General features: G+C 37.6%; 1 protein-coding gene across 1 annotated transcript in view; it reads left to right on the top strand.

Moving 5' to 3' along the window:
* Positions 1-23,693, top strand: part of LOC140234689 (proteasome maturation protein-like) — a 92,215-nt gene extending 68,522 nt beyond the window's left edge. Inside the window, exon 6 of the mRNA XM_072314724.1 lies at positions 21,626-23,693. Within this exon, the coding sequence (XP_072170825.1) occupies positions 21,626-21,693 (68 nt within the window). The 3' untranslated portion in view covers positions 21,694-23,693. The remainder of the gene's footprint in view (positions 1-21,625) is intronic.
* Positions 23,694-24,294: the final 601 nt, after the last annotated feature.

Here is a 24,294-nt window from a genome sequence, read left to right as displayed (position 1 = left end):
CCCTTTTATACCCGCTAAGCGTTCAATTTGATATATCTTTATTTATGTAGTCAATCACTGCTAATGGCGTTACAGAATTATGGTATAACACCTTTCACTGAAAGTTTATAAAGCAAAGTTTATGGACAAGGCAAGCAATTGTACATGAATAATACCAATGATTTCAGAGGGAAATTATGGTATACCTAAATGTAAGGGTATCATTGCTTTGGAATTGCTGAAACAATATCTTGGCACGAGGTCTTCCACCTCTAATAACTGATCCCTTTAAAGATGTGTCGGTCACGGGTGATCGTCATGATTCATCTTTCACGTAGAAGCTTCCGTTCCACACTCTTAGTTCGAGAAGACTTACCATCATACTTCAAATTGTGATTAAAGGTAAAGACTCAAAATCAGACAAGTTGACGTGTTATGTCTAAGGGAGGTGATTTTTTTTTTTAAACCATGCATTGACTTGACAACGTTTCACCACCTTTATTTCAGCTGATTTTGCTCCATTTCCTCTGAAACTTAAGTATGTGGTAGCTCAGACAATAAGCTGCAGTAATCATGCATTTTATTTTTTCAAATCTCCTCATCAGGTTGATAATTTTGCAGCTAAAAACTGAAAATGCGAATGGAATGTGGACGAAACGATTCCTGATTCATCTTTCACATACATAAGTTTACATTCCTCATATTTTCTCGTCGAGACGTATGGCCGAGAGGATAAAGGCGACGTCACAAGATACGTGAGGTTGCACACGTACGGGTTCGAACCGCATAAGAACACGAAACAAAATACTTACATCTTTTGCTTTTTTTCTTTTATGGAGTATTCACCTTCGTCCATGTAGAAATCACGTTTTCATGTAAACGTACACACACACACACACACACACAATATCCCTTTGTTTTGTGTTGGAGACCACATTGCTTTGACTGGCAACTTGGACTTGAAATTACAAATGTTAAAGTGAAGATGGCTCTTAAAAGACCGCATGGCCATGTTTGATTTTTTTTTTACAATATAAAGACCTATTGGTAAATATTCATTCACATATCCTTTCCAATCAACTTACTTGGACACGCCGACACCACACGAAATTTTCAATTGGTTGCATGACAGAAACAATTTCATCTGAATTATGTAGGACTGCATAAAGAATTGGACTTCACGAATATTTCTCAATATTATATTATACTTCAAGTCGCTACTTAACATTATTTTCGTTGTCGATCACTGAAAATGAGAATGGAATCTGGTCGAAACGATTCCCGATTTATCTTTGTAACTGTATATTGATTGAATCCACGCGGCCACTCGTGGGAAGTTGAACAGCGCTATCAGTCACTTGACGTATATCGCCAAAAAAACTGAATATCAATGTAAATTTGTGTTGTGTATAGCATACATAGATAGATTTAAGTTTCGCACAGGATCTTCGGATCTTCCGTGTGGCAGAATCGCTTAGCACGCTGCGTGTTTATAATGCCCGACCGGAAGGAGAGAAGTTAATCGAGTCCCGCAGGACTTTTTCCTTTTATTTCTTTTTTCTTTTCTTTTTTTCAGCAGTTCAGCTTCACTCTGATGTCATGAACACAGCTACTCTATTTCCCTTGTTTTGTATTGGAGTTTGGAGGTTGGGTTTGCTTCATTAATTTTGTCACGCGTAATGTTGTAAATTGCCCCTTGAAACAGTGCCACGCTTGCTACCATTCTTTTTCTCTTTCCTTTTCTCTTCATTTAGATTTTGTTCTTGTTATACTGTAGCAGGATATTTAGGAACGTGTACGTTTACATAACTAACAGGAATGGGAACTGAATTAATTAACTCTAGTCCAGGTGTATGGCGTCTCGCTTATCTGTTTAGAATTCCAGGTTGTTATTGTTTGACAAAAACGGAGTTAAAGACAGGCAGGGAAGGAAGTGACTTGATATTGCTTCATATTATATGAGGAATTTCGGGCAATACCTTTCCAATTAGTGTAGTGATTTTGACAGGGTTCTCTGTCGTTTATTTTCGTCATGGCTGTTTCACTAGTTTAGCCATAGGTGATATGTGTTGTTGGCATCTGGGAGAATAGAACAGATCAGTACCAAACTGGAATAGCCCTATAAGCAATGTGGTAAGCATTCAATTTGTTGCATTATCTTTCTTCTTTAAAGTCAATCACTACTGATCGAATTACACCATATAATATGGCACGTTTCACTGGTAGTTTAGGAAAAGGGAGCTAATTCAATGCAAGATACAATGATATGTGCTACCATTGATTTTAGAGACGTCATTGTGGTGTGGTGCTGGTGGTGGTAAGGGAATCATTGCTTTTAAATTAATGAGACAATCCTTGGAACTTTGCATCAAGAATATAATGCATGTTCGTGCGGCGTTTTTTTTTTTAATCCTGACGTGGACATTATTTTTCTTTATCTTGTTTTTAATTCAAGAATGTTATATCTGAATATGTTCGATTTAGTTACGGTTTCAATGCATCTTGTTTACCATCTTCTCTGACATTAAATTGATGGTTTTTGAATTTGACATTGTCTGTCTATTTGTCTGTTTATGCTCATAAAACACTGCTATAACAACTAAAACATTTGTTTCACTTGTCACACGCAATGCTATGGATTGCAGTTGTGCATGCAGTTTTCCTTTTGCCACCTCTCGTTTTTCTCTCCCCTTTTCCCTCACTTTGGTTTTGTTATACTGCAGATAGGAATGATTACAATAACATAACCCAACTTGAAGTAGGAATGAGAACTGAATAAATTAACTCTAGGCCAGGTGTATACAGCGTCTCGCTCATCTCTTTGAAATTTCAGGTTGTCATTGTTCTATCAACGCAGTTGAAGACAGGCTTTATGTTGCTATAGAGGTATCTAGCTCCACATGAATGGAATGCATACGCTGTTTAGTATTAGTAATGAACTTTTTCATGTCCATCCCTGCCAAGAAAAGTGTGTTTGACGGGGTTCTGTGTCATTGTGCCTATGAGAAAGCAAAGTTTTATTTTCGCCATGGCTGTTTCTCTATGCGTAGCCGTGAGTGATGGATGTTGTTGGCATCTAGCTGGGCAGTAAAAAACCGAGTATCATGCTATAATACCCCCCCCCCCCCCCCCCGTTAGGTTCTAAGCGTTCAATGTGATATATATTTCTTCTTCATTATGTCAATCACTGCTGATGGAATTACAGAATTATGCTATGACACGTTTCACTCAAAGCTTAAAAAGCAAAGTTTATGCACTATACAAGTAATGGTGCATGAATCCTATAGACCATTGATTTTAGATGAGAAATTATGATATGCCTATAGTAGGGATGTCATTGATTGGGAATTAATGACACGATTAAGCATTTTCATAATCCTTATCCTTCACTCTAACCTCCGTGAAAATATCATATTTGAATTCAACCAATAAGATGGTAAAAAATGCATGCATTCATGTTTTATCAATATACAATGTATGGACTTTCCAAACATTCAACAGCGATTATCTCAAAATGAACATTGTGTGGGTTAGCACTATATTGCATCGACCCCTTCAATTGTCTATCAAGTTCATGTCGATGTTTTCTAATTTGATGACGTCATCATACTAGAAGTTGTGATTAAAGGCAAGATATCAAAATCAGCGAAGATTACTAATCGCTGCCTCATGTTCCTGTGTTTGATCGTCCAGTCAATACCAAACTGACGACATACGTTGAATATGTTATACTTTGAACAATTGTCTATCAAGTCCATGTCGATGTTTTCTAATTTGATGACGTCATCATACTAGAAGTTGTGATTAAAGGCAAGATATCAAAATCAGCGAAGATTATGTGTTATGTCTATGGGGGGATTTTTTTTTTTAACCATGCATAGACGATAACGCTCAAGCACTTTTACCTCACTTGATTTTGCTTCATTTCCTCTGAATCTTAAGTATGTTGTAGCTGAGACAATAAGCTGCAGTAATCATACATTTTATTTTTTTTCAAATCTTCTCATCAGGTTGACAATTTTGCAGCTTAAAACTGAAAATGAGAATGGAAGGTGGACGAAACGATTCCTGATTCATCTTTCACATACATAAGTTTACGTTCCTCATATTTTCTCGTCGAGACGTATGGCCGAGTGGTTAAAGGCGACGTCTCAGAGACGTGAGGTTGCACACATTCATTCATTCATTCATTTTCATTTTCATTTCATTTATTTCATTCCTTCTTTCTTTTTCGTCAAACATAACACGAAATGTATCAGAAGATATAACATAGGCATGTATTCGACTTTACATGGTAGATAATGGTTAACAAATACGAAATTATACATGCATACCGGCAAAATACAAAGTTATGTTTGGAGGATAAAAAAAAAAGAAAGAACTGAGAGGTTCACTGAAAAGCATGCTTGTAAATTGTGAACCACTCAAAAGGATTCTTGTGAATACATTAAACTTTTTTTTTTTTTTTTTTTTTACAAAGACAGGAGAGAACAAGACAGTAGAAACACAACGACATTACATGACTTTACAGTAGGGTATACCATGACACATGCGGGTTCGAACCCCACAAAATCACGAAACAAAATACTTAGCCATTTTACTTTTTTTTTTCTTCAGTGGTGTATTACATATTCGTCCATGTAGAAATCACGTTCGTATAGAAACGCACCTATACACACACACACACAATATCCCTCTTTCTTGTGTTGGAGACCACATTGCTTCGATTGCTGCAAAATTTTGCAGGCTGACTTTATCAAACCGATTATAGTATAAGTAATGACGACTACGGAGGTGTTGTACTTTGAACAATTGTCTTTCAAGACCATGTCATTGTTTTGTACTTTGATGACGTCATCACACTGAAAATTGTGATTAGAGGTAAAGACGCAAAATCGGACAAGTTTACGTGTTATGTCTATGGGAGGTGATTTTTCTTTTAAACCATGCATTGACTTGACAACGTTTAAGCACCTTTATCTCAGCTGATTTTGCTTCGTTTCCTCTGAAACTAAAGTATGTTGTAGCTGAGACAATAAGCTGCAGTAATCATGCATTTTATTCTTTGAAATCTCCTCATCAGGTTGACAATTTTGTAGTTTAAAACTGAAAATGAGAATGGAATGTGGACGAAACGATTCCTGATTCATCTTTCACACACATAAGTTTACGTTCGTCATATTTTCTCGTCGAGACGTATGGCCGAGTGATTAAAGGCGACGTCTCAGAGAAGTGAGGTTGCATACGTGCGGGTTCGAACCCCACAAGATCACGAAACAAAATACTTTGCTATTTTACTTTTTTTTCTTCAATGGTGTATTACATATTCGTCCATGTAGAAGTCAAGTTCGTATATAAACGCACCTATACACACACACACACACACACACACACACACACACACACACAATATCCCTCTTTTTTGTGTTGGAGACCACATTGCTTCGACTGCTGCAAACTTTTGCAGGCTGACTTTGTCAAACCGATCATAGTATGTAATGACGACGACGGAGGTGTTGTACTTTGAAAAATTGTCTTTCAAGACCATGTCAATAAGCCAGTTCGGGGTTAGCTCATGGGCACATGGGTACAAATGACCTTTCTTCTTTCTCAGTTGATTAGGCACTCCACTAGTTTCAAGCGACAGAAGGCATGAGCTTGCCCAACGTAACAATTTATGGAATTCATCAGTCATGTTCAAACAAAGGATGAACTTGCATAGACCAGGTGACCAGAATGATCCTTCCATTGACATTTTGGAAAGCATCCATTTCATTATTTTGCATTGAATGTATTAACAATCTCTTTCTATTGATATTGTCAGACACCGCTTTTGCTGTCATGTGGATGTGCTGGCAAGCACCACTTATAGGGATCAGTTGAATAATCATTACATTACAGATGCTTATCTCAGTGAATTTAAAAACCACCATGCTCTGCTGGTACAGATGACTTTTTCTGCTCATGCTCAAAGTGGAACCCCGAACTGGCTTATTGTTTCGTACTTTGATGACGTCATCACACTGAAAATTGTGATTAAAGGCAAGGTATCAAAACCAGCCGATTATAGGTTTTATGTCTACGGCACGTATTTTTCCCAAGTCGCCAGAAATGGCATAGCGACATCAGTCGTTACAAGGCCGCATTTCCGTCTAGCAATGCAATACATGTTCACGCGGCCCCGTTTGTTGAGTGGGCATTGACTTTTTCCCCCTGTAATATCTATACATTTTTTTTTTTGCCTAACCATTTCCGTGGATGTCCCGTGGCCGAGTGGTTAGAGAAACGGATTTGCATGCACGCTGAATAATTTCAAGGTGCCTATATCACATTCTTTTCTTTGTCGATCACGGATGACCGACATCTGATGACCCCAAGCGTATCACCTAACTCGTCCTTAGTGTGACGAGTTTCATATCTCGTTAAAGATTTGCTACTCGTTCGTTCCCCTGTGTATGCCTTTCGTGTGTGCGTACGTCAATGATTTTTATGATTGCTCAGAGTAGTTTTCTGGGGCCCGTTGCATAAAAGTTACAATTATGGTAACTTTGCCATCCAATGGTAACTACCATGGAATTCTTGATTTTGATTGGCTGTTGAGTATTGTTACCATGGTAGTTACCACTGGATGGCAAAGTTACCATAATTGTAACTTTTATGCAACGGGCCCCAGGTGTCATTCCTAGTCGTGATCCTGAAAGATGTTATTATCATTTTGGGCTGGGTACGGAGAGTTCAAAGATGATGAAATGGGGGGGGGGGGGTTCCATATTTGCTAATGTGTCCCTACAAACATCCGTTAATACGAGGTTATCTGTTAATTCAGTTGTGGAACAAATAAGACCCATTGTCATTGAGAAATTAAAAATCATTTTGCTTCAAACTTTCCATTCACACTGCTATGCAAAAAGCATGAAAGTACGGCATTGAAGACAAATAAGACTTCTAGCCAAAGTAGGGCACATTCATTGGCTTAGCAGTCCATAGCATGCAAATATGGCTGTGATGAAAAAAAAAATGCCATTGATCAACTAGCTGCACATTTCGTGTGTAGTCATGGGGAGGAGTCTAAACAGTGTTTGAAAATCTTTCTACAATGAGCATTCATATTTCAGTTATCACAACCAATTTCACCAAGATTTTTTATTACCGTCACATCTTTACCTATCTTTTACTGTGTGACAGACCAACACAAATCACATCAGAATTTGAGGGTTTGACCACAAAATCATTTTGAGACTAAAATCTTTGTGGCCAACTTTTCCATTGCAGTAGCACCCCTCCCTCCAACCCAAGTCTAGTTTTGCAAGCAAATATCAGTGTGTTTGTTAGTATCAATCAACTTTCTATTCATTTGAAATTTGTATATGTCTTCCTGATCAAAATTGAATGGACTTTTATACTACCAACCACTCAAAAAAAAAAAAAAAAAATTTTTTTTTTTTGCTTCCTCAAATTCTTGCTATCAAAACTTTGTAAGAGAGGTAGAAGTGTGGAAGGGAGTAGAGGAGGGTGGTTTGTGATTGATTTAACCTTGACCTTACCGGACACCGTGCCCCCATTAGCCAGCTCTCCACCACCACATTTGCAGAGAGCTACAAATTGTGATGTGTTGGAACACATGTTCCGCCCATCACAATCCCGTTGTTATCTGCAGCAGCAGGCAGCACACTCACTCCCAAGTTGGGCACCTAATGGAGTAAACAAATTGCTCGGTGCTCATGGCCTTAGTTTTCTTCTAGTCCTTGGTTACTGGGGGGGGGGGGGGGGGCGGATTGAGGGGAGGGGATATCGAGAATCATGAATGATCAAAACTTTCTTTGAAATGCTGATGAATCATTTCGTAATGTTGCTGCAAGGCAGATGGAGGACAGGAACAAAATAATATCCATTTCCACGTTTCTCGATTTGTAACAGGTAATTGTGTTTTCTTGATTTCATTGAAAACATCTGCCGTCGTTTTGCAGTGGAGACTCATACAATACAGTACAATACGATACAATCGGATCATTTATATATCGCCCTTACACAGTCAATCTTGGTTTCACAACAAAAATTCAGTCACAGATTAGCATTAAAAGGATTCTTCTTGAAGACATCAAGGGATGGGGAAATACCCACTTCATACCCATTTCATAGTGCGCACAACTTTAGCTCTCTTCTGAAAAGAGATGACTTTAGCTCACGATACGTCATTTTGTGCTGCCATTCTCAACCACCTGAGTTGCATGCGAGTCCAGAGTCGTTGTCATGGTAACCTTATTACCCCCAAGCTGTGCTTCCTGCAGGTGCCAAAATTGTTTATTGTTTATCAATATATATGTGCGCTTTACCTACAGGATGTTCATGGGTCACTGCATTTAGTATGAGCTGAAATTGAGATACCTTTTATAGGGATGTTAACTCTGGCCTGAAGCAGACCTGAACTACGTCCAAGAGTTAACTAACTCTAGCTCAAGCTAACTACTGTAAAGCAACAAATTTTTGTGTGCATTTTGATTTCACAAATTTCACTGTAACCAAGATTCGCAAAATTTAAATACATGCAAAAGTTCTTGTCCACACTATATGCATTGAATGCCAGTGGCAATTGGCGAAACGCAATAAAAAAGGCAGTTGGCTCCGATTTGCAAAAATTTCATGAAGCGAATATGTCTTGTTTTACAGTATTTTTCAGCCTTTTATATTGAGAGTTAGCTCGCTTCACATGTGGACCTGAAGCAAGATATCTCCGGCGAGTATGAATTTTTGTCAGTCAGTTGCAATAAAAACATCTTGATGCAAGAATCTATTAATTTGAACATAGGAACATTTATATATCCCATGCTAAGGTGTCTTTATCAACTCTTTTGGCCTATATACCCTATTTTGATTATATTATTGTTTGTTTTTCATTACTGTGTGCTGATGTGCATCCCACAGCTGGAAACTGTATTTCCTGAATGATTAGTTATGCAGTATGAAACATGCTGGAGCCATACAAATTTATCAAGAGAAAAAAAAAATACAAAGCTTCTTTGATTACATGTACTTCAATTTTAGGCGTGTTTCCAGCTTCTCCTGATTTTAAAGAAACGGTCCACTCCTCATTATTGTGCATCAGCTCGAAAAAAAAAAAAAAAAAAAATCTGAACATATTCCAGAAGTGTGTGTCATTAGTGCCATTCTAGTTCTGAGCAGAGCCGACAATATTCACCTTGCCCTTGCTTTTACGACGTTCAAAGATACAGTTAGGGAGAGGAAATAAAAAAACATGTCCTCCCCCTGAACTCTGCTTTCAGGGGGCAAAATAAGACCATTCAGCTGCATAGTACTGAGACATTCCTTGTGACTAGTTATGAATGGGTAGACGTGACATCCTGTACGGCAAACTTTCCAACGATGTCAAGGATAGCAAGAATAAGAAGACAGGGGAAGAGGAGATGGAAGAAGATTTATGGAGAGGAATAAAACGGAAGAGAAGGACAAGGAAGAGATAAGAGATTTGGAGAGAAAGAACATCGACAGGAAAAGATGAAAAGAAGAAGAAGAAAAAGACGGAAAGAAAGGCGAGATGAAGAGAAGAACGGATGAGACAGGGAAGGAAATATCAAAGGAAGAAGATAAAGAAAATGTGATGGAAATGAGAAATACGGGCCGAAGTGTGTGAATGCACTGAGTGTAATTAATTGCAACTTTTATGTGTTCACATTAGAATTACTGTGGTACAAAATACCAAGGTGATTCGTAAGTGCCGTTCCCAGTGGCACTGATCTCATTCACAGAATATTGTGATATTTCTGTGCATATGATGACATAAATGATATCCCGAGTTACCAAATGAAAATCAGCTGTTTTGTTGAATTGTTTATTTTTTTTTTTTTAAAGTTGTACCCTGGGTGCTAAAAAGAGCTAGCCACTAGCCACTGCACTGCACTGCACTGAAGCACAAGCTAGTGGTAGCACAGCGTGCCATGCACGCATAGTATAACATGCAGTGGCATGGGAATGACTACAATATCAGTATGTACACTCACGCACAGTGCATGCATTTTTCTCTGGCTGTCCTCGAGTGGACGTGAGGTGGCGCTACACAACGCGGTAATACTACGGTACCCCGGGGTAACGCGTGATGCATCATATCTCCAACGAGAAAAGACATGTCATGTGCCAGATCATGTGCGAAATAAACCGCTGTATGATATGTGGTATTTAATAGCGTGATTCACTCTCAAATCTTGCATGCATATTTTGCACAAAGTTGGAATTACCACTGTATTTCATGTTAATTTCACAGTGTAATAACACAGTAATATACTGTCAGTGTGAATATACCAGATAATGAAAATTTAGTAGGATTGAGCAACTTTTCTATCTCAATGAAAATACTTTGAGTGATGGAGCAAGAGAGAGATAGAGACAAGGGAGAAAGGGAAGAAAATGAGAAGACGAAAAATGGGAGGAAAAAGGAGGTCAGGGGGTTTTAGTTGGTAAAGGCCTGAAATAGGAGGAGAGGAACAGACCACAGGAATGAATCACAGATGGATTAAATTGATTTCATCCTGGATCCTGGTACCCCTCCACTCCCCTCCCTCTATCACTGGCTCTGTGTCAGTACACCTGCTGGTCCGCACAAGCCTAGAATAATCACATTTCTTTTTCTCGTTTGTTTGTTTGTTTAGGGTGAAGGGGGTTGGTTCCACTTGCTACATTGAGCAAACAGTCAAAGACAAACATGAGACAGTTTTCTACAGAAATATAGTTAGCTAAATATTAAATGCTGGTGATTAAATATCATGGTTTTGTTATTCAGAAGAGTATTGATATTCGAAAAAATGGCATTTTTGCCCGGAGGTAGGTTTACATCTTTAGCTATGTACTTGTTTGTTTGTTTGATTTTTTCCTTTTTTTTTTTTTGGGGGGGGGGGGGGGGAGGTAGTAATCAGTGTCATTTTGAGATTCTAGGAATATGTGATGTGCAACAATCTGATCATCTGATCATAAATGCAAATGAGACAATAAAGACTACTCAAGGTTATGATTCAGCCAGATCAAGATTCAGCCACAAGCCATCCAGATTATTTAGGTAATCACTGCGGTGATGCTGAATGTGTGGGACTGATACAGCATAGAGAGATGAGAGGGCTTTGGATGGTCCTTGAGCTTCTGAAAAAGCCTCGCTCGACTGTTGGCTGGAGGCCGTTTATTCTGCAGCATCACCTTCCTTTTCAAGTGCAGAATCATGGATGATAGGGGATTCCTGGAGACGAAGTTCGTGCGGTGGTTCTCAACAAGACACAAACATAATGTATGCTAGCAGTATTGATTATAATGATGGCACTATGCGTCCACAGGCCAGGGTAATCGGCGCTGTGCACCTTGCAGCAAACAATGATTTTGAAGTCTTACTGAAACAGAGGGGGCCATTCACACTGAGAGTGAAAAATCACAACACTTCAAGATAAAGTGAGAAGGCAATTGTGCCAAAAGCCACCTGAAACTTTAGCAGAAGAGTCGGGCACTGGAATGCAGTTTTTCTAACTTTGCGTAAAGATTGCTTTGATGACTTAAAATGAGGACATCTACTGCCAGAAAATTGTGATATCTGTCAAAATGACTTTCACTGGATGTTTGAACTCATCCCCATCTGCATTTGATGCACAAATCAGTCCGTCTTACAAGGTTTTTGTTTTCAAAACTTTTGTGATATTCTGCACACACACACAAAGAGTTTTTTGATTGCATGATTTAACTCGCCATACTAGGGCTGCACATTAGGGTACCAAGGATCATGCTCCGGTCAATGTGTGGGCATGCACAGTTCGGAGATTTAAAGTGCTTCGCTTGCGGCCCAATGATTTCTTGTAGGGGCCATGTGTAAATTGTGGCAAATAAAATTTGATTTTAACAATGCGATCCCGAAGTCAATAATGCTTGTGTGTGAATGGCCTATAGTTACATGTCACACTTTCGAGTCCACCTGCCTCCTAATCTGTGGTACCTCCTGGAATGCCTGCCCAGTGTAATAAGAGGAGACCGTTTCATTGTTAAACTCATCATTAAATAATTTGGTTAATGTAACTCTGCCAGCGCTATCTCCAAACCTATAGTTTCTTTGTCATTATAAGTTTATAGGAAATTGTTTTTGTCTCCTATGTGATTCCATTTTGCACTACATTTTATTTTATTCTATTTTATTTATTTATTTATTTTATTTATTTATTTTTTTTGGGGGGGGGGGGGGAGAGGGGATAGAGAGAGATGAAAATCGTGTATGATTTATAATGGTTTGGATCAATGTATAAACAAGAGATAGTAGCATCTGCCAGATTTGGCCTTTCTCAGATCTCAACTGCAATGGATTTCTCAGAAGCAGATATGAGCATCCGTCTGCTATCAGACGCAAGCTCTCAACGTAACAGAGAAAACAGGACTTGAACTTTGTTAAACTAACAACACATTTTCTGGCTCAGACAGGAAGAAGCTGTCTTCTCTTTTTTTCATGTTAGGCCTTCGGATATAAGATGGATTTTCAGACGCGGAGGAGAATGGACTGAGAGAGGAGGTGGATGTTGGAGATATGCTGCCTCAAGGTTTCAAAAGGAAGAACAGCTTAGATCTCAGCAAATCTTTGTGTAGTGCCAAACTAAGGTACCGTGATTAGTAGAGATGTGCTCTTCATGGGCAGTCCAAAGGGTGGCTTGTTTGGTCTCAGGAAGGGTATAAATTTGTGCAAATTAGCTTGATTTTCAGAAGTTTCATAACTAAATTAAGAATTAATGTTCATCAGCTGGTGTCTGTAAATTGTGTGTGCCTATCTATAGGCCACCTTATTCCATGTTGTCTGAAGGTTTTACACATCAGTTGGATGTTCAACATACATAATCTGTACTATCTCATAAAAATTATGGAAGAATCATGGACAAAATGTACAATCATACTTTATACCAGTGTCTGACCATAATGTTTGATTAGAAGCACACAGTGGTATCTAGTAATTATGGCTGTAGAATAAAAACTGTTATTATTTCATGCAACCTGAATCATGTTTTGTCCTTCATTCAATTCATATTTTTCTCCCACTCTTCATCTTGAAAGAAAAATGTATTGAACTTTGAAACAAATTACGAGGCAGAAGGACACTTGAAGACCAAGAGCGACAAGTTTTTGTGGTTGAAACATGCACAAAATTATGCACGCACATGTCTTGAATTGATGTTGATCATGCTGAGCGAATTATGGAGACAAACAGAGAAAGCGGGCTGGTTACCATGGCAACACTCTTGCTGGCGCATTGTTTGTAGATTTTGTGGCTTTCTGCTTACAGTGTCTCGCAGGAGACAACACTATCTATGCTCACGTTCTGACCCGCTATCGCACCGAGGGTCTAATTTGAGATGAATCAGGTTCATCTGTGGGCGATGTTAGCCCTTGTCTTCGACTGGCATCTTTCACAGTGTGACATCGTCAAGTACATTCCCAAGATAATGGAGTGTAACATTCGTTAACTGTTCTTTTTTGTTCTTGTTTATGGCAACGATGGTGGTGTTGTCAATGTATGTTTTATGTGACAGGCACTTATAGCTTGATTCTATTTTTTTTTTTTTACTCTCCCCTGAAGAACTTCTATTGTCCTGCAGAAGAGATCAAACCCAGTGTACTCCAGAATTCACCCAAACTTGTGAAATAAAACGATGATTTGCTGGTAATCTGGGCTTGCATGCAGTGTGACAGACGACAGCTTGACATTATGTTTGCATGATAAGTTTGGGCAGATGTCTCCTGTATTGATTAAAAAACAGATATGGAAGGAAAAAAGAATAAATCTGTGCAAATCAAACATTTCGCATTTCCATGCAATTCATGTTTTTCTTTGGCAACTGTTCCTTGTATGAGCCATATCACAAATTTTCATTTATTCTAAATTGTACAGTACTTTGTAGAATTAAGGGAATAGCTCTTATTAATGGAGAGAGAAAAGGAAGGGGAGGGTAAAGAAGGGGAGAAGTGGGAGAAGAGATGTAGTCCTACAGCTCAGTAGCAGGACTCAGTACCCAGTGAAAAGAAACTTTATTTTAACAAACCAAGTAGAGAACTTTAATTCAGTCTTCCTGATATGTTTAAACCTGCAGCATTACAGTTTTTTTTTCTTGAACATGGAAAGCAAAAGCATGTCTTAAGCTTTTCTTTCTTGTAGGTTCTGATATACAGACCCTTTTTGTTGCGTGTTGTCATTTTTGTTTTCGTTTGTTCTTAAAGTAAGCTCTGCTTCTTAAAGAAGAATATCATACATGTGGCTCTGGACAAGTTTTAAGTTCCAAACTGCTGTGAATCCTTACACAAGTTATAAGTGCTTACTCACCCTTGTTCATTTCAAACTGGCCATTTTGGCTAGCCAGTGATGTACATGTTAGCTGCCTTGTCTTGTCTCAATAAATTTGGCTCACCCCTGTGGCTGTGGAATGGAGGTTGCTGCTAATTCCCCCTTTACTAGCCTCTTTTCCCTCCCTTCGCCCTCTCACATGCACTATAACATGCAGACTGTACTAGTTTTTTTTCTTCCAGTGTTTGTTGTCTGAATCTACTGCAGGGCTCAAATGTTTAATAGAGGAAAAACTTGGCACGGACATACTCATTCTTGTTTACTCGCCAAGTGCATAAAACTACTGGTACGCCCTCTTCCTGTATGCTCGTACTTCTTGATTTGGGGGGAGACTGGAGGTTAAGTTTAATTGCTCTGCACCTGTTGCCATGGTGATGAAATATGCAGAAACGAAAGCTCATGTTGCAACACTGCCACAGAAGGGTCTGATTTTGTTGGATGTTAGAATGCAGAACTTTGTGGAACCACCTCCATGACCACAATCTAACCCCTCCCTTTAAACTTTTACTTATTGCTTCCAAGTTACTGTAATTTCCCATGGGTTGATGTACATGTAAAGGGCAATTCCGCGGTTAGTAACGTTACATTTGAACAAATTTAGATATTTGTTTTTACCACTGAATTACCATTTATTCACTTCAAGTCAAAATTATGTCAAAAACATGTTCATCCTTCCCAGGTTTATGATACAGAAAAGAATGAACACAATCCAAGAAATATTAGAATTGCTATAGCAACTTAAAGGGCTGGTTAGTAACGTTACGAAAAAAGGACATGACAAAAAAATCAATGTCTTGTAACAAAAAGTGTGCAAAAATTCAAGTTACTTCAAACAAAGTGTTGCATTAATTTCAATTATTGCATCATGACAAATGTTCATGCAAATTTTTTTAGCAGTTCGACCAATAATTTTTTAGCATGGTCAGTAACGTTACAGTTAGTAACGTTACATTTGTCCGGAGTAATTCCGCAGGTCATTTCACCCTTTTGTAATTGACAAAATGTCACATGACTTCTGGAGTATTTAAATGTATTCATCTTCTACCCTTTAGCAAAACTTTGAGGAAAAAATTTCAAAGGAACCCACTGTAATTTGCATTTAAGTGAATTTCAGCGTCCCCAGTCCCACATGTACATTTTAAATGATGGTTTTAGATCTCACAAAATCAATGAATACGAAAAATAAAATCTACTGAATTTGAAAGACCCTAATGATTGGTGAACATCCATGGCATTAGTTGATACCTAGATTAAAGGGTAAGATGAAGAGGCACATTTCTTTTATCCATGTCATGTCCACCTAACTGCGGAATTGCCCTAAAGCACACCCAGCTCCAAAAGGCAATGGGTCAAGTCAGGCACTACATCATGATCCCTCGGTTCTTTGTTGATTGCTTTTTTGTCTACCATCTTGGACATCCCATCATCTGCTTTTTGTCCGTACATTGGCATAATCATGTATTATTTTACTTGTTTGAAAAATATCTAGGAATGATAGCATTAATGTAGAAAAATTAAGCATCCCAAGTGCCCTGTTCATGTGGTCAACTTGGTCAACTGTTAACATGGCTCAGATTTATTTTACTGAGCTTATGTTAGTGAAAGTCATTATTCAACGAAGCCTACACTGTACTTGACTTAGACTATGTGAAGACCATCCTTTGTTCGTTTTAGGAAAAAAAACAAAACCTAAATTTGTATGGATCTCGGACAACAGCCTCATTTCAGCCTAAAATTACTAGTGATCTTGTGACTATAAGCCTATCACAAGATTTATATTTGTGGTAGCAACAGATTGGCATGTGAAATGTTCATTATTTTGTTGTTTTGTCTGCGGCAACTTGGGGGCATTGGGGATGTCAACAAAAAAAACAACAACAACAACAACAACTCAGAAAAAGAATGATGAAAAATAAATAATGAGTGTAACCCTTTAAGGTAAGTGACAATAAACAGCACTTTTCATAAGACAAGTTCTTACTATTAACTGAGAGGTCAAAAACTAAAGATGAGCTATTTTACCACTGTGTTTAAACTTATCACAAAAATAGAACAAACAAAATAAAACAAACTGAAATAGTTGATATAACATGCTAAAATTTTCAGGTGGAAAATTTTCTCACAAAAGAAAAGAAAAAAAAATGTCTTGTGTCAAAACAGCTGACTTGTTCACAAATAGCACATGAAGTATCTTAGTTAATGCTTTCCTTGATTTGACAATCTCCATTGTGCTTTTGTAGCATCTAACTGGCACCTTGAGCTATTTCGTGATGATCAAATACCAAGAATAGCAAGGAGATAATCACAAACTCTTTTTTTTTTTTTGGAGCTAATTTGATAAGTCGGAAAAGATCAGACCATTGTGCCTATTTTCGGCGGCCGAGGACCAACCCATCATAGACAAATTGAGCGCCTCACGGTTCTAAATGATACTGATGAGGCTCAAAAAGGTGCTTTAGGCTTAGCATAGGCTTAAAGTGCGATTCTTACCCCACACCTTTATGCATGCGATAAGGAAGTGTATTGCTGGGAGTCTCCTTAGCTTGAGTTCCGCCTGAAGTTGATAGAACTGGCTTAAAGTCTGTTACCTCCCCTCTCCTCACAGATTATTGTCTCTTTCGATGAGCCGAAGATGATTTTCCCCTTCCATATCTTGACACTGTGGGGTTCTAAAAATTCACCATTAATACCAGTTTAATCCATGTCCATGTCGATGAAAGGGAGGCAGTTGATGCTTAGGTGTGAAGAAATGCTGTCAATTCTAGAGGGCCTTAATTCTAAGCTCTTCTCACCCAGAGCACCAGGCCTTGTGCTCTGTGCTACCAAGGCACCTGGAAAGTGAGTCTCGCAGATTTGCTGGTTCTCTCTTCAAATTTTTCATTCATCTCATTAAAATCTGAAGAAGTTTATTGAGGACTTTGTTTCTTTGAACAATATGTCAGTGGAGAAGTCATTGAAATGAAAAATTGTTTCCATCGAATGAAATTGTTTTAATGAAACTCAAATCAACAGATACGATCTTCAAATGATGGTAACTGTAAAGTATGCCGTGGTCACAGTCACATAGCTTACCACTAGTTGTCTTGATCATGTGATTGTCATCGCTTGCAGAGAAATCAATATTAAATAGTCTTTTTGTTAAACTCTTTGACAAGCAATAGTCATACTCTGCATATGCGAATTGTTCAAAACATGATATTGAAATGGAATCTTGAGCAGAGTTATGAAGAACCTAGATGACATGATAGAATATGTGAAACCAGTGATGTCTAAGCATAAAACAAATAATGAACACTAAGCAAGCTACGTCATGATGACTTGACCAGACTGTGTTGGCATGCTTGAATTTATTGACAACTTGCCAAGGTGTTGTTTTTTTTTTACCCAGCCCCATTGATACCTAAACTGACCGCATGTAGACAATAGAGGGCAGTATATCAATTGCATGTGAGGTTTCATAAGTCTTCACATAGCCAGATAACTGTGATGTAAGCATAACTGTTTGTGCAAAGTAGTGTTATTGAACAAAATTTCAAGAGCATTACAAGGGACTTTCAGCGTGACCATTCCAGGAGAATTAGTTGATATCATTCATACCAACAATGTAGCAGTCACTATACCAGACGAATTGGAATGCTTTACATGAGCCAAGGTGTACTACAGTCTAGAATCCTCCAGTCTTATTCGTCTGCTGTCTTTCAAGTGAATCCTGAAGGAGGACTTCCTAACAGTTGATCAGATTTGCTGATAAACTTGATAAACAGTCATAATGTACATCATTCATGTGTATGTATCTTGTTTGGTTCCCAATTTTCCCACTGATTGTTACTCTTGATCATTGTATTGATGCCATGACCGATGTGTTGGCTCAGTGAGTAGAGCGGCTGCCCTCACAATCGGGAGGTCGTGGGTTCAAACCCCGGCCGCGTCATACCAAAAGACATTAAAAGATGGGAGTTGCTGCTACCTTGTTTGCCGTTCAACAGTTGAAAAGGTTAGAGCAACGTCGATCTGGCGCTGCTCAGTGGCTGCCGGGCCCACGATCAATTGGGCAAAAAGAATTTCCTTTCTTGGACAATAAAATTTGGAGTTTATATCCAAAACAATTATTATTATTATTATTATTATATGAATTTCTCTCTGGTTGATGTTTTACTCTTCCCTGCTTTCAACCAATATTTGACTGCTGCCAACTTTTTTTCCAAAAACCTCATTTACTTTATAAATGTTTACTGTCTGTAAAATGGCAGAAGTAACTTCCTGTTCTGCCACATCTCGAAATTCACTCAAAGATTTGTTTGTTCAGTTGTTGTGAGGACTTTTCAACCTGTCAGTGTAGCAATGATTGATTGAAATGCTTGGTCCAAGTCTGCAACTACATTTATTTTTTTCATTCATTCACCACATGTACCCATCACTTCACAGCCATGAAATTAATATTCATTATTTCTATTTGAAGATTTGACGGTTTGAAAAGTCACTGCAAATTCTTATCTGTGTTTTACTGAATGACAGTCAACCTTACCTGAGTGTAATCTATTTGGACTGAAGAAATAGCTTTGACTTGGAGAAAATTCAGTTTATGAGGGATTAAAATCACTTGTATATAAAGAGAAGAGGACTTGAAAAGACCTTTGACTTAGGCGATTATTCGACTTATGTGATGCCGACTTAAGCAAGGTTGACTGTAGTTTGTCTGCCATGTCTAGGATCTCTTACTGTCAGATATGTCTATGAATAATGTGTAGCATAGACTGACATTGGCATACAATAGATAGGAGTTGTGACAGGACACGTACACATAGCTTGCAGCACTGGGTTCTTTTTCTCGTCGTGATGAGTATGTCACAGGTTTCGGAAATGTTTCGTTATTTCTCTGACATTTACGACGCTTCGGGGTGTGCTGCAAGGGTGTTTAATGACAGGAAGTGCGCTTATGACATCCAGTTGATGTAAAACCGTAGTCCCTGTCGTCCCCACTGGCAATCTGGGTCTCTCTGTGTGGTGTGATGTCAACATACAGTGGTGTGTGACTCTGTGTAGTTTTGATATACTACCGATTGAAACTTTCTTATTTTTTGAGCATAACATTTTCAACCCATACTGCAGTTTATGATACACTGATTATAAATCGACTCCAGCTTGTGCTAATCCTTACAATAGGTGCTGCAACTAAACTTTCAGGAACAAATTGTGCAGAACTTACAATGTCGGTGTTTGCTCCTTTGTGTTTGAAAACAGGAAAGTTACATGTACAATGTTATATACAAAGATAAGAGTGGTTGCTTTATAGCCCATGGAATGAACTTTTTGTGGATTGTTTGGCAAACTTCTTCCCTGATATCCTCAAGATAACCACAGTTGCACTTTGGGTTTAATGTTACCACCAACTTAAAAAAAGTAGCCATGAATATGAGCCATTAATCCCTGAATAGATTTAGCATTCAGTGAAATAAAGTGAGGATTAAAGTTGATAAAAATCAGTTTTTAAGGTTGTTTTATCTTAACTAGTGTTACTCATAGATTAAAGTATGATTATAATGCTGATTACAAGCATTACAATGTTTGATTAATAACTTCTATTAGATTATCATCATAATCAGTTGTACATTAATTATGATAATTATAGTCAGTTTCTGATATGAAGTACTTTTGTAGTTAGTGCAGATGTAGAAGTACTTGTCTAGTTAGAGCAAATGTAATTTGATATAAAACAACTATTAATCATTTCCCAGTCCCATGGATATATATGTTGTTAGTGTTGTTGTCATTGTTGTCATTGTTTTGGTGGGGTTTTTTTTTTTTAAATTGGCCAGCACATTTTGTGCACCATCTCCACCCACCTGGCTGGTGGTCCTAGCTGCTTGCTATGACACAGGTGCCTTGATTTATCAACATCCTCCTCACTTGGTACACATTTGCTCTAGGCTCAAGAATGACATTGCAGAAAGTGCAATGGACTGTGTCATGAGGGCAGTTTTCTACCTATGACGCAGAGCTCACAAGTCCTATATTTTTACCACAGGCTGATGGCCAACAAGTCATGAGTGTATCACACAATTTATTCAGGGAGTTTGCAAGCCAGGGAAAAACAAAGAAAGATCAGTGCTAACAACACACGCACAAAAAAACAACAACAAACAACAAACAAACAAACAAAAAAAGAAAAGGCAGAAGCAGGGAGGAAAAAAGCTGAACTTAAGCAATGAGGACATAAATTTTACCATCTATCTGTTCCATAGCTATATGAGCAATCCATTGATGATAGGAGTTTACTTTGCAGAATACCAGATGATAAAGAAGAGCAGGCGATTTGCTTACTATTGTACAACAAGCTCAGGATTGGTCACAGAACCAACAGCTGTACAGCAGTTGTCACAAGGTGGCGCTATGCTCCTCTTAACCTTGTAGAAGCCAACTCTTAGACAAATTCAAGTACCTTGTTGGTTATACCAACCAGATACACATGGTGTGTCATGTCTGTCCAATACTTTGCACACTTTTCCTCTTTCGATCCACTCTTCTTTCCTTTTTATGTTGATATTTTCATAGCAAATATTCACCTGTTAAGTGCTGGAATTTGTTTCAGTATCACTGAATAAGTTATACTGTCTCTGCATGGCTGTTCATACAAGTTCTGCATTGAATCAGTAACTTGAGCTGTTTCTAACTGCATGGAAGAATTTTGTATTCCATAAGTTATATGCTACATCATAAGAAATGATTCGTCATGTGTTAAAAATGGATGAAAAGATGAATAATTGCAAAAGTGTGGGATCATGATGTGGCTTACACATTCAAAAAGAAATGATCATGTCATACATGTTTTTTGTGGTTTTTGTAGGATATATGTAGATATTATTTCATATATATGAATCAAAGCAATATCTTATGTTAGAATTCTTGGACATAAAAAAAATGCCATACATGTTTTGTTTATATGATATGATATGATATGATATGATATGATATGATATGATATGATATGATATGATATGATATGATATATGATATAGATATCATTTCATATGTATGAATCTATGGAATACTTTACATGACCAATTCCAGGACTTGAGTGTCAGTGGAATGCTGAATAATGACACATGGTGCCTTTATACATGTATGTCAAAATATCATTATGAGAAAGTGTAGTCATGGCTGTAACACCATAAACCTGTCCCCTTGTGACCAAGCAAATTAATCCTTGTGTTGTGATCATCCCAGAGATATCATGGTTGTGTTTATTATCTCTTTTCATTTTGTCACTCTTTTCTTTACTTATAGTTCCTGGTAACTCAGAGGCGATGGGAAACCCTCATGCCATGTATGAGAGGAAGATGGGGATCCTTTGATACCTGACATCACCTAGTGGGGAGCAGCGGTTGAGGAACAGCAATTTCATCTCTTTTCACCCGTCATTTTATAACTTAATACTCTTTTTTGTCCTAAAAGAAATGGATAAAGAAAATAATGTGAGTTCGGTCTTTTGTGTTATGGAAGGCCTCTGAGGACTTTTGTATTTGTTTGTGTAAAGATTGAAGTCAGAAATAAATGTCAGGAATTCAAAGTGTAGAACAAGCAGAAGCCTGGAGCAGAATCACTGAAGCTTTGTGCAAATTGCTTTTGAGCATTTCCAGCTTCTTGTGTGATATTCAGAGACTCTCACACTGCACTGTAGAAAGGGGATGTGCGTAGATTGCATTTCTTCAAGTTTTCAACCACGGAATGGTTGTAGTATTACCACCACAAGAACTAATCTATTTTATTCAGTGTTATTGTAAATATTCCAAGTCTGAGTTACAGGTACCTGTACCTACCATCCTGAGGATATCAAATAATGAATAATAATTTAAAACAACAGATAAGCCAATGTTGATGACAATGATGTCAGTATTCTGGTAGCTCATATAAAATAAATGCTTTGTCAGTCTGATAGGCTACTTCAGAAAATTCCAAAATAACCCCTGTCTTTTATGCTTTATCAAGCTCCAGCTGTTGTGGGGGAAAGAAAGAAAATGTCTTTTTTCATTTAAGTACATATTTGACGTATCCATCATCAGCTATGTACAAGGATCAATGATGTAAACTACAGGGATAAAACTCCATGAGTATTCAATGCCTTCAGACCATTACTTCACTCTGTACATAGAGCAAAACTTGTGTTCACAATATTTTCATTGCGCTTGCCAATACTATCTGGCAGCGAGGAATAAAAGCACCCTGTACGGCCGTGCCAAAGGATTGTACGTCTGCCCTTTGACAGGACTGTGAAACAATGTGATGTGTGGAAAATGAGGTTAGTTCCAGAACATTATGTTGAACATTCATTCCATTGTTTTGGTTAGTTAGTCACAGGGAGCAATAAATAGAAACACTTGGCCTAGCCAAACCCAACAGTATCTGGTTTCATGTGACAGGACGTTGAAACAATATTCTGAGTGAATTTGAAAGCATGTCTACCTAGAATGGTTGGTTGTTTTCAGCTCTCTTTTGTTAGGTTAAGGGGCATGCCACGTAAGACAGTCATAAAAATTGTGTCATTCCTTTTGATAGACACGAGACTGAACTAAAATATCAGTGTTGACTCTGATAGGAAGACTTAAAGTAGCAATTTCATGATTTTGACCATAGAGGGGGTACTTTCATATATCCCTGTATGGAGTGTGCCCTTTGCACTGATAAGTGGTTTTTGAAGATGGGTGAGTTCTTTGTATGAAGCAGTTCTTGGTATGTGACTTGGTATGTGCAGTAAAGATCATTGTTGATTACAAAAATTCATTTGTACATGATAATAATAGAAGATCTATTTATCATCCTATCATTCCCTTGTTAGGATGGCAAAGTTTCGAACTGCATCATCAAATTGCATTCAAAGGCATTCATGTCTTTCACACTTTTTGACACATTACACATCACTCCCAAGATTTATGGAAAAAATCTAAACTATCCCATGGTAATTTATACAAAAATTTATTGTATTCTTCACATTGAGATTATAAAGATTTGAAGAGAGTCATTCTTCAGAGGCAGTTTAAACTGGAGAACCATCCTTTTATCAATATTTTCCAACTATATAAAAATATGACTATCTCTTTCTCTCTAAATGTAAATTCAGGTAAGTATTGTCTCCTCATTTGATTTCTCCCACTTATCTCCATCAGTCTTTTATGGATGTCATGAACAAGAAAAATATCTACTCAAGTGAAGATTGAGCTCTGGATGTTTGTGAAGACATCACATAATTCTCTCATAATTATTCCATGCTTATGTTTTCCTTTTGTACATGCATTTCCCCTGTAAGTAGACAACATTGTGATTGAAGTGGTAATAAATATGATTGTATCAAAAATGATGTAAAGTAGTTATGCTCGTTTTTGTCATACTGTGTGGTGTTTGCTATGGTATTCAATCAGAATAACTTAAGTTCTGCTGAACATGAAAAAAAAAAAAGCTCTGTAGTTACAAATACATTATGAGCTAATGTACTACAAATGATATTTAGATTTAGGCTGACCAGTCCAGGAGTAAGTAACTTGTTTGAGACATGAATTTAAAACTTTGTGAGATTATTAAAATAACATAATAATAGTAGTAGTAGTAGTAGTAGTAGTAGTAGTAGTAGTAGTAATAATAATAATAATAATAATAATAATAATAATAATAATAATAACAATAAAACATATTTGTATAGCGCATATCACAAAAATAGATTGTCTCTTTGCACATTGAAGAAAGAAACTAATAGAAATTGGGAAAATATAGTGTTTATGTGCTATTCATGATACATGTAATAAATATGATGTACCTTGGGAAAATAGTGTGGCTGCTACGATAATTTTGATAAAATTTGGCAATGTGAAATTAATGTGTTCTCTGCAAATAAATGTTTAGGCCTATGTACCTTGATACGTTGTATGGAAGTGGCATTGAGGCATGAAAATAGAATGTCCTAA

Source organism: Diadema setosum, chromosome 11 (assembly GCF_964275005.1).
Source record: "Diadema setosum chromosome 11, eeDiaSeto1, whole genome shotgun sequence".
Taxonomy (NCBI): Eukaryota; Metazoa; Echinodermata; class Echinoidea; order Diadematoida; family Diadematidae; genus Diadema; species Diadema setosum.
The sequence above is the reverse complement of the archived record's forward strand: the minus strand, read 5'-3'. Positions and strand labels throughout refer to the sequence as shown.